Source organism: Brachyhypopomus gauderio, chromosome 4 (genome assembly GCF_052324685.1).
Source record: "Brachyhypopomus gauderio isolate BG-103 chromosome 4, BGAUD_0.2, whole genome shotgun sequence".
Classification (NCBI taxonomy): domain Eukaryota; kingdom Metazoa; phylum Chordata; class Actinopteri; order Gymnotiformes; family Hypopomidae; genus Brachyhypopomus; species Brachyhypopomus gauderio.
The window spans coordinates 4056371-4068870 of record NC_135214.1 but is presented as its reverse complement, the minus strand read 5'-3'; the positions used below and the strand labels follow the sequence as shown (position 1 = coordinate 4068870).

General features: G+C 42.9%; 1 protein-coding gene across 1 annotated transcript in view; it reads left to right on the top strand.

Annotated features, from left to right (window-relative positions):
* The window catches only part of vangl1 (VANGL planar cell polarity protein 1), a 25078-nt gene that overhangs the window by 5386 nt on the left and 7192 nt on the right, over positions 1-12500 (top strand). The window contains exons 2-3 of the mRNA XM_077001637.1: positions 2648-2854; positions 5602-5734. Coding sequence (XP_076857752.1) covers positions 2793-2854; positions 5602-5734 — 195 coding nt within the window. The 5' untranslated portion in view covers positions 2648-2792. The remainder of the gene's footprint in view (positions 1-2647; positions 2855-5601; positions 5735-12500) is intronic.

Here is a 12500-nt window from a genome sequence, read left to right as displayed (position 1 = left end):
ATGGCAACATCTCGATGTTCATCGGTGTGACAGAGCGCATGCTGCCGGAGAATCGAACCCACGACTCAGAGGTTGTTGTTGCTCCTTGTTCCGCTACTGCAGGAGCATTCACTGTGGTCTCTAAATGGATTTATGCATCTAGTTTTCTAGTACTGATAATGTGGCTTTCCAGTTGCTAACAGAAGGTTCTGTCTCTACAGTGGACACATTTTGTTTTGTTACTTCGTTTTGTCACAAAATGTTGTGCGACAACAACTGTCCTCCCTCTCCAGCCCCCACCCCCCCACTCCTGGTTTCTGTTTCTGTGGCCAATCCCTGCACCCCAACGCTGGTGAACCACCATTCAACCACAGCCTGATCGTGTGCACTAGCCTCCATGTCTGGTGTCCTCTCTTCAGTGTTTCTCTTATAGTTGGTGCTGAGGTTCTTGTGGTTTGGATTATTAGTCTTCAGTGCCACGTGTTTTTGTTTGGGCTTTGACATGGAGACGTGATTTATAGAGTCATTTTCCCCGGCAAGAGTATAACAACTGCTAAGCTTTCTTAGCAATAGGAAGATTTCATGTCAGACATGTAGAGAAGAGTGTAGAAGAACAAATCAAAGCACTCTGGTTTCAGGCTGCATGTGTTCTGTGCAATGTTTAAGTGTCTGTGATATAATCCCAGAAGGATTCTTTGTGTATTAGAAAGATTTTTGTTTGTGTGTGTGTGTGTGTGTGTGTGTGTGTGAGGTAACCACAGTGGAATGCTATGTGTGTGTATGTGTGTGTGTGTGTGTGTGTGTGTGTGTGTGTGTGTGTGTGTGTGTGTGTGTGTGTGTGTGTAACTCCCAGGTCAGGTCTCTCATATCGTTGACAGTGACTATGGAGCCTCTACTGGGTAACGAGTGAATGAGGATCTGAGGGTTTGTGTGTTAGGGGAAGGAATGTTGTCAGCATTAAGAGTTCAAGGTTTGCAGGATTACCTATTACTGCAGGTGTCTTTCAGTCAGTATGTTAAACAAATTCAGCAGGAGTATCAGCTTAAGCAGGATCAGGTGTCTTTCTGTACGTGTCGGTGCATTGTTTAGGTTTCTTTAGGTTTTGGCAAGCTCATGTTTGGATATGTAACAGCAAAAATGTGTATGGTGCCCTTAATTATACAGGACTGGGCACAGAGGAGGTATTTTTGGAATGTGGTGAGTGGGCAGGGGAATGGTGTGTGAGTGAGAGGAACCGCAGGGATCCAGGGTGGAGTGTGTGGTGGGCGGAGTGTGTGTGGTGGGCGGAGTGTGTGTGGTCAGATGGCTTCACTAAGCTTCTAGTACAGCCTGAGTTAGGACTGGTTTTAACCACACCTTAATGACACACCGCGTCATTTGCCAAGCAGCAGTCTCAGATGACGACCCTGATCCCTGATAGCTAGACCTTGGGCATTAAGGTGTGTGTGTGTGTGTGTGTGTGTGTGTGTGTGTGTGTGTGTGTGTGTGTGTGTGTGTGCGTGTGTGCGTGTGTGCGTGTGTGCATGTGTGTGTGTGTGTGTGTGTGTGTGTGTGTGTGTGTGTGATTGTCATTGTGTTTGCCAAAAAACATTACTTCTCGTTTTAAGCATTTTGCACACCCTATTAGAAAGTATACAGTGTACAGTTTGCACTTGCAACACTGCAATGGGATTATGATTATGATTAGGGTTTTAATTGGTATTAGGTGGCCTATAGTTTGGTATTAATTTGGCCTTCAGATTCTCAGAACCGAGCAGATTCTCCACCGAGCAGGTCTGTGAAACCCAGATAACCCAGTAGAAGTCGACATACATAATGTTTGTACGCCTTCATACTGCACATTTTCGTGTTTATGCATGCAAGCGTGGATGTGTGCAGGTGTGTATCTAACCTAGGGCTCGTGCACAGTGCGTGTGTTCTGATCATTTCTGAACAAATTTTTAACTTAAGAGAATTAATTTGGTATTATTGAAACAAAATTGAAAGCATTGTGTTTTAAAGCATGTAAAATGTGACACATCTAAAGAAGTTGGTGTAAAAAAAAGTGACATTGAAACACTTTGACGAACATAGGCTATGGCTGGTCTTGGTCCTGACACCTACATGTAGCGTGTCCTTTGGGAGAAAGGTCAACCGTGGTATATCAAAGACAGCGAGTGTAAGTGCACTTCTGTATGTGTGCACTTGTTCTTCGACACACACAGACTCTGGCACAGAGCGTAATACAAGTTCTAACTGGCTTTTTGGGAAGCCAAACCCTGCTGTGAGTTCTCATTTTTTAAGCAGTCAAATCCTTTAGAGGGGTGTGTGAGGGTGTGAGTGTCTGTGTTTGCGTGTGTGTGCATATTTGTGAGTGTATATTTGGTGCCTATGTGATGTCAGGTGGTATTAGAGCATCTTCATAAATCACTATGGCCTATATTTTGTTCCTTTGCCCACCCAGCTGTAAAATACCAGCAAATGTTTTTTTCCCTGCTGTATGTCCAGTGTTAACATTTAGCTGAACTTTTTAAAGACACGCCCTTCTTTCCTAGGGGACACATTCCAAAATCCAAGAACAGAGCTTTCTACATTCATCCACAGCTAAGGAAGGAATATTATAATTATATTTCTGAATTTACTGAAACTAATACATCTCTCTCTCTCTCTCTCTCTTTCTCTCTCTCAGGTTGATATTTGGTACTTGTGTGACGTCAATATAATCTGGAAATCTGGTATTAGCCTTTGTCTCCCGATCAGACTGTGGCCTTGAACTTTCTCAGGTCACATCCTACAAAGCCTTGCACCAATCATAGGGCAGACACAGCATCGCCATGGACACAGAGTCTGTCCACTCTGGCCACTCCCACCACTCACGAGGGTCAAATAGGCACAGGTAAGAGATGTTGAGCTGGATATGCACACACATACACATGTGCTCTCTCTCTCTCTCTCTCTCTCTCTCTCTCTCTCTCTCTCTCTCTCTCTCTCTCTCTCTCTCTCTCTCTCTTGTTCTCTCGCTTTCTCCTACACACATATTCACAGTTGTGAGATTTTGTTTATTGTAGGAACCGTCATTTGTTAAACACCCTTACACTTTGCACCGAAACTTCAGATTTGCATTTCACATCACAATGTGCTTACCCAAGTGAAAAATAAGCCTATTTAAATGAATTTTTAAGGTTTTAGTAAATAATTACAATTTAATTCAATTAGTCTCACTATAGAAAAAGGAGATAGTTTTTCAGCAGACTTAATGAGGTCTTGCTGGAGTGATGATTTTAGACAGCAGGGTATTTTATTAATCAAGAACATATTTACCTTATTAACACAAGTATGCTTTACTTGAACGCTGAGTCTCAAGGGAGGAACTGAGTTCTGCAGAATCAGAACTGTTATGTTACAATAAGATGGTATGTGAGATTGATACATAAGAGGTCTAGAAAGTATGCATGTGCTTTTCTGCATGTTAGGCCCTGTTCTATTGTCAGTGTGACTAAAATGTCCATAGGGTTTTGCTCCACTGTGTGTGGCCTGGTCCACTCCCCATAGCCACAGTCGTAGTGTTATTCAGCTGCTCCGGGTTGAAAGCACGCTGGCCCTGCCCTGACCCCCAGCAAGCAGAGCGCTCGTTACTGGCCACCATTGTTTCTGGGCTTCCTGTCGCTGCTGGAACATCCCTTTAGGACCCTGGAATGCAGGGCTTTTAGGGGCATTCATAGCCATGCCAGCCACTCGCTTCCTCTGTTTCTCTCTCTCTCTCTCTCTCTCTCTCTCTCTCTCTCTCTCTCTCTCTCTCTCTCTCTCTCTCTCTCTCTCTCTCTCTCTCTCTCCTGCTCTGGCCTGTTCCACCTTCTCAGTGTCTCACAGCTGTACCATGTTGTTTTCGTGCGTTTTGCGTCAGCAGGTTTGAATGAGGTTTTTGGGTTTTTTTTCTTTTCCTGTCTACCCAACAACCTGTGCAGCCCTCTCTAAGAGTCAGTGTATTATTTCAGGATTTAGTCACCTTTATATAACCCCATATATACCTGCAGCTTTCCTATAGATGTCATGCTGTTCCTTTATCAGTGAGACTGGATGGAGTTTCCTTCTATCATCAGTGTCTTACACACTGAGGAGCAGGATTTCAGGATTTCAGGATTTCAGGACTTCAGCCTGGTTCTGAATAGCCAGGCCTAACATACATCTCGAGTTCAGGTCTACTGGAGCCCCAGTCAGACCAGTATTTGTGATCCAGCACAAAACGATGAATCTCTGTAATCAGCACCAGGCAGACCTTCATTATCAGACTTGATTCCTCATCAGGTGAATTACAAGATGAGATGCATCAAAAAGGCCAGATTGACAATGGCAAATAAGCATGCTTGGTAATGGCAAATAAGCTTTGCATTGCATCTTGCATCATGACATGTAGGTCCTTTGATACACCCCTGGTCCTCCACCACCTCCTCCACCACCTCCTGCACCACCACCACACAGCAGGCAGCCTGCCGGGCAGCACACTTTCCCTGCCGTCGAGGTGACATTTGAACACAGACGAATCGACAGGTGGATGACAAGTGGATGAATCGAAATTGACATTGTGATTAAACAGATATTGGAGAACCTTCAACCCGCTTTTGCGAATCAACCGTGATGAGTGAACGTGGCTCGGACCTTCAAGGCAAAAACCACAAACAGCCTGTGTAAATGCACTGCACGTAGGATGTGGATGTGATGCACGTGAAACGAACACTTTAAACGTTTACGGCCGTACGGTTATCCCCTCACGTCTCTTTGGCTGCAGGTGTGTGGTGATTTTTAGACTGCTGTGTTGCTCTAGTTAACAGTGCAGGGCAGTAAAACCGCAGGAGACGGGCAGATATGTGCCAGTGCGCTCATTTTAACAGCTTTGCCTAAATCAGCGCCACAGAGCAGACACTGTTCCATTTAAATGGAACGTGACAAGGAGAAGTGGGTCGGAGGGCTTCCGTGGTGGGTCCCGCTTTGTTAGACGGCGACGGCATAGACGGGGCGTATTTCTGCTAAATCCACGTGGTGGTCTTGTGTGCAGGTGCGCATTCCTGATGAAATGCCGTACTTCCCAGAATGCCCGCTGTCAAAAGAATCGAACGCTTATCTGATAGGCAGATAGGGGAATGGTCCTGGGAATGACCATCAGGGGAGTGATCTCAGTGTGCTGCCCTTCGATAGAACATGAGCCTTAGTGTGTGTGTGTGTGTGTGTGTGTGTGTGTGTGTGTGTGTGTGTGTGTGTGTGTGTGTGTGTGTGTGTGCAGGAGTGTGTGTTGTTTTCTGTTGGTATTTATTCTCTCTGCCATTTGTTTGTTGTGTCAAGCACTGGGGAAATGAATCAAGACAAAGATGGAGAGAGGAAGTTAGAAAGTGGAGGAGCCCACCTGCCCCCCACCACCCAAACACCACCCTCCCTGCCCTGATTCCTGTTGTACCAATGTCATAGCTGATTGCGTCTAACCTAGTTTGCACTCCGAGAGAGAGGGAGAGAGAGAGAGAGAGATAGAGAGAGAGAAGTATGGAACAAGGAAGAGGAAGAGGGAGCTGGAGCTAGCGTGATCGTGTGCCACAGAGAGATGGCAGTGGTTTTCCCTTCGCCCACGTCGCTGTGTGTGTCTCTGCCTTACAGTGAACGCAGCAGGGACCGGCACAAACCTCGCAGCCGTGACGGCAGCAACCGCTCTGACAAGAACGTCACCATCAGCACCCCCTCCGCAGGGACAGGAGCGCTGGATCAGACGCCTGCTGGGACTGACCCCCAGGTCAGGAGAACCGGCTGGTGGCTGCCACAGCAGCTATTCTGAGTTAAAACACGTTCAGTTTGTTTGTGGTGTGAAATGGTGAGTGTTTGTCTATATGTAAGAGTGGGGAAGAACTAGCCTGCTTCATTAATGTTAAATCCAAGGTGAGAGTTTGATTTGTGTGGTGGCAAATTACAGTTGTTAGTGTATTTAACTGAAGCAGCTGTTAGTGTATTTAACTGAAGCAGTTGTTAGTGTATTTAACTGAAGCAGCCCCCATGAACACCAGAGCATCTTTCTATTATATTCCTATTTAATCAATGTACCTATTTAATCAATTTAGCATATCAGTCTTTATGTCTTTCTTTATGTCTGATGTACTGACATTAGTATAAATTGGATTACCACTCTTGAATGAACTGAATGGCTTTCTTAGTAATGAATGAATGAGACATTAGAGGAGAAGGACCTGGGTATGTTATGACAGTAGATTTAGGAACAGCATGACGTAGATTCTGCCTGAAGAATTAATATCAGTTATGCTGATCTACAAAGTCTCTCCTACCACCCATCTGAATTTATTTCTGCGTGTGTCTATGCTGCTGTAAAATGTAAACAGCAGTGTCCAATACATAACGTATATTACAATGCACTATTCACTGCACTTTGCAAAGTATTGATTTGCATTTAGAATCAACTCTCTTCTAAAAACAGGGATGGGTAGAGAGGTTTTCCACTTCCAACATGGTCCAGGTCAACATTAAATGAGCCTGTTAGTCAAGTCTACTCAAGCATATCAGTATACAGGCTCCAGGAGATAAAACATGAACGTGAAGGCGCACACACACACACACACACACACACACATGCTCAGGCATGCCTTTAAAGCAGAGTGTGTTGGGTGTCTCATTAAGTATCAGGCACATGAACAAAGGAAAGCCCCTGGCAATGCTAGCAGGCTAATGCTAATCCCTTTTAGTGTTGGCTCATAGGTCTATTCTTCACTGTGTAATACAGTCATTTTGGCTCAGATGCCTTTTATTATGGCTGTCGCACAGTCTGCCTGAATGTGAAATATAATCTATGATCAGGAAACTGGAGAGAGGGAGAGGAATGCTGCGAGAGCACGTGCACTGTTCAGGACCCGGCATATTTATTCATTCAGAAATGCATGTGTTGAATTTTTTTTAAAGACCAAGAGAACATATTATAAAATGTAATTACATTGATTAAATGTTTCAGTGATGCTTAACTAGTGTTATGTAATGATATATTAACATTTGAGCTAGTTTATAATTAAAACATTATAATCAGTGTTCTCAAGTCTCACGCATTGAGCGTGTGACACACGCATTTTACCGTCTTCACACACTCTCACGCCACACTTCCGATTTCATACGGCGAAAAAAAAAATCTAGTTTATTTACCTCTGATCCATATATATATATATATATATATATATATGTCGCCCTCCACTGGCGATCGATCGCGAAATACAACAACAACGCCCCCCCCCCCCCCCAACAACTTACGTTCCCCCCCCCCCCGCTCAACAACTTAAGAACCAAACAAAAGTATAAGAATGCCCTCATCATTCATACTTGAGAGAGTGGACTGGGCGGAGTCCTAATATTCTAATGAGCATGTTTGATTGTTTGATTGACAGCCTGATGTCACAGACTTGCCACCTGCTGCACTACTCAAGCAGCTTATATATAATGGCAACTAGGTGCGTGTTGTTCGTTGTACCTGACAGGATGGGGTTGGGTTTATGTTCACCATCAGGATGGAAACAACACTGTAGACTACCACTATGGATAATGAAAACTGTAGATATTTAAAGTTAGCGTGGCATTAACAACCTTTGTGTTTTACTGTAGTTAGCTAATGTCGGAATAGCATGATATTACCACTGTTTTTATATGTTTAGAGCAGTAGTGAACCGTGACCATTAAACCTGGGCCCGCAACCACCCCCCACCCTGAACGAAACATTTTTTTTCCCTTTCCTAATTAACTGCAATAAATAAAAAATAAAAAACTGAGACGACAGTACAGCTTTAGAAACGCAATAAACAACAATATCTGTACTAGATAACTTCTTAAGCAAAATAAGGTTCCAACAAAATAAGGTTCACAGCTCCGTGTTCCTCGGGAGCGGACTATGTAAACAACGCGCACGAGTGTGTCAAAGGACTGAATCAAAACTAGGTAGCGGTGGTACGCTAACGACAGCTAGCGTAGCCACAGCGGGCGGAAATTATCATACAGTTAAGCCCGCCCACTAAGAGGGAAGATATGATTGGTCAATTTTACTGTCATTTGAAACTGGTATTGCGCTGAATTATAACTGCCAGGCCCTCTGTAAACGAACAGCGGGCATCACAGTGCTGATAGGGGGAGACACAGGCTCACAGGCTTCCACTTAACCCCTAACCTCATAACACAGATTGAATAGACACGGTTGAATAATTTATTTGCTTATATTTCTGTAATTGTTTAGATGTCGATTGTCAAACTGTAAGTAGATTTAAAAAATTGGTTAAATTATATATATTTATGTTTTAAGAATAGTTTAGGCCCTCTGAGAGGGCGTAGAGGGCCCTGACGGTTCTCCACTGGTTTAGAGTGAACTCCCAAATCTTAGAGATGTAATGTTGGTGGCACTGTCTACTTTAGATCAAATTTGCATTTCTTCAAAACCATTGTTAAAGTATATTGGTCCACATGACAATCAGCATTTGACGTACAGTTATTAATATAACAGTTATAATTAATATAACCATCACAAAGATGCAAATTATACTGTCCATGCTTTGCTAGTTGGAACATGAGAAGAGAACAGCACATTCTGTGAGAACAGCACATTCTGAGTTCATCCCTAGAGAAGAAACGCTTTAAATGGCATTCACACCTACCTCTGTACATTTGACACAAACACACAGACTCAAACAGTGACAGCATAACCAGTTATCTCGTGTTTGGATAACTAATGATAATTTAACATAAAGATAATTCATGATTCATGAGATACCTGTGTAAATATTTACACATGCACCCAGGGGCACCCACATCAGCAGTGAAACAATCCATCAAACCCACAGCATGCCCCATATCTCAGCGCGGCTACCTTAACCAAGGGGACACCGGACAGGTAAACGAACTCCACTCATATCCAGGTCAAGGGCACTTAACAGGGCACCTTGAAAACCACCTCTCTCTATTTCAAATGCCTAGTGACTACCACTACACTGTAAAAAACAGAACTTAAAATTGCTCACCTTACTATGATTTTTAGTTTAGCTGAGCCAAAAATAATTAATTGCACCATAAACTATAACAAAGTAATTGGATCGGCTTACTTTATTGAGTTTCTTGTTAAAAGTTGATCTGACCTTACAACCTGCATTGTCAAAATATACAAATTGTAGTTGAACCCTAGTTAAGGCCAGGCCAACTCCTCTGCGCATGCTCAATTTGACTCCTTAGTTGAGAACGGGGCGGGGTTTGCGATTTCTGCCAGAATTTGAGTCCTGATATCTTGAAATGGATTTCACCTGCAGGAAGCAGCGACCTACGCTACTCTGTACTGAATATTAACGTCCAAATGTGTTTTGTCATTTGTCTTATATGACCCAACTTCAGTTAGATATTCTTAGTATTGAATTTAGAGATTTATGTACATGTGAAATACATACCTGTCAAGTTTTGTATTTAATAATACGAGACATTTCCCGTATCTGACGTATCGCGTAATTTGCATAATCGGTTATTTGCATAATCGGTTATTTGCATATAGCTGCAATCGAGGCTGTAGGAGAGACGAAAACATCTTTGGAGTGGCAAAAAGTGAAGAAAAAACATCCCAAATATGTTTTGAACTACAAATGTGACTAAACCCGCGAGTTTTCAATTTCTGATGGTTTTCAGGTTTTCAATTTATGATTTCGAAAAAGTTGAGAAAACTCAAAATTTCAAGGCAACTTACTGCACTCGATTTTTGAGTTTTGATCCCAACTCAAACTCTTAAGTTTTTAAGAAATTCACTCACAGTTGAACCAACTTATTATTTCTTGTTCCAATTATTTATTTTTCACAGGTAGGCCTATATAAACTTCAGATTTTAAGTATTGCCTACAAATAATTCCAAATGATTCAAGTTATGCTAACTTACTATATCTTGTTCAGATAATTTATCTTGCCCATGTATATGAACCTCAAAATGTAAGTTACACACCAAGAGTTCCAAGTTTTTTAATATTGTGCCAACTTATTATATTGTAGTGTAGGAGAAAGAACCTGCAGACAAGTCCTTTCTTATCAAGAGCTGAGGTTCTATTCTCACCTCGCAAGAAAATTGGCACTCACAGGCACATTTAGATCAAACACGAGGCCTTCAATAGCTTGGCTTTGAACATGGGGGAGGTCATGAAGACGGCAACGTTACACATACATGGAGGTGTAATTAGGATAATGCACATGTACATAAAAAATGGATCGGGGTGACTTAACTAATAACACACAATTAATAATCATTAAAACACTATACAGAAATAAACACCACATAATACGTATAACAGGGCCAGAGCCGCAAGGGCTCATGGGTAATGACGTCACCCCCGACGCTACAATATCTTGTTCAGATATTGGCTGTGTTCGAAATAGATTACTACATACTGGATACTGCATACTGGACTCAGTATATACTGGATACTGCATACTGGTCCTCGTAGTAGTATGCAGTACAGTTTCCAGTATGCGACAAAAGCAAAGCATACTACGGGGTCACGTGATCGTAGCGTTGCATGATGGGATGCAGTACACCACGAAGATAGCTCTGTTTGCGTACTGGAATATTTTGCGGAAGTAGTAGGTCATCCGGGTATGTTTCGCATACTGGAAAATTTCATTTTGGTCACATACTGCATACGGCATACTGATTTGGGGCTCGATCAGTACGCCAGTAGTATGTAGTAGGCTATTTCGAACACAGCCAATGTATATTTCCATACCTGTCAAGTGTCCCGTTTTGGCCGGGAAAGTCCCGTATTTTACCGCTCTGTCCCGGCGTCATCCCGTATTTTTATTTTCCCGTATTTTCAGTTTTCAATTGTTATTTTTTTAAAGCATTCATGTGCCGCTCCAAACAGAATACTGTCACTAGCCTCGCGAGAACTGCTACCCAGACTACTGCAGGTGGCAGTTCTCGCGAGGCTAGTGACAGAATTCTGTTTGGCGCGGTACATGAATGCTTTAAAAAAAAAATTGAAAACTCGCGGGTTTAGTCACATTTGTAGTTCAAAACATATTTGGGGTGTTTTTTCTTCACTTTTTGCCACTCCAAAGATGTTTTCGTCTCTCCTACAGCCTCGATTGCAACTATATGCAAATAACCGATTATGCAAATAACCGATTATGCAAATTACGCGATACGTCAGATACGGGAAATGTCTCGTATTATTAAATTCAAAACTTGACAGGTATGTATTTCACATGTACATAAATCTCTAAATTCAATACTAAGAATATCTAACTTGAAGACAAATGACAAAACACATTTGGACGTTAATATTCAGTACAGAGTAGCGTAGGTCGCTGCTTCCTGCAGGTGAAATCCATTTCAAGATATCCGGACTCAAATTCTGGCAGAAATCGCAAACCCCGCCCCGTTCTCAACTAAGGAGTCAAATTGAGCATGCGCAGAGGAGTTGGCCTGGCCTTAACTAGGGTTCAACTACAATTTGTATATTTTGACAATGCAGGTTGTAAGGTCAGATCAACTTTTAACAAGAAACTCAATAAAGTAAGCCGATCCAATTACTTTGTTATAGTTTATGGTGCAATTAATTATTTTTGGCTCAGCTAAACTAAAAATCATAGTAAGGTGAGTTATCCAAACACGAGATAACTGGTTATGCTGTCACTGTTTGAGTCTGTGTGTTTGTGTCAAATGTACAGAGGTAGGTGTGAATGCCATTTAAAGCGTTTCTTCTCTAGGGATGAACTCAGAATGTGCTGTTCTCACGTCTACAGATTCAGATCCCACAAGGCTTTGCAGCACACCGAATCACAGCAAGAGCTGTACTGTACTATGTGTGGTGGGGGAGGGGGGCGATTAATCCTGTGTGTCCGATAGTTACACTGGACCACAGTTCTATCAGACCACCGGCAACTCATTTCACGCCTATGATGGGAGTTAAGTGTTTGATTCATATCTATCTTTACACTCTCACACACACCTAGACACTCAAACACACCAACCACATGCACACACTCACGCGCACACACACGAACTGACAGACACACAAATGAGCTTTGAGTTACATTCATGTGGATTGAACATGAGGGGTTGGAGCTGATATTACCCGTATAATAATATAATAATAATAATGGTGTGTATAATAGATATGAAGGCACATGCAGTAACTCTGCCTTTATAACACACTGGCATGGTAATGTGGATTTTTTGCCCCGGTCGAACCGTGAACGCCCAGCCGTGCCAGCCATCTTATTTTGGAAAGAATGAGAGGAAAAGGGCTGGTGTGTGGAGAGGGGAGAGGTCCTGCACGGTCACACACTCGCTGGTCACACACTCACCGGTCACACACACACACACCCCTCCCCCCCTTCCTGCTGCTGCTCTCTTTCAGCTGGAGCTCACACACTGCCCCTGCTAATGAGGAAATGAGCACAGACACACACACACACACACACATTGTCCATGATCTGATCGTCAGTGTTGATCCACAGTCCAATACGTCAGCCCCTTTGAACACACCCCCTCTACA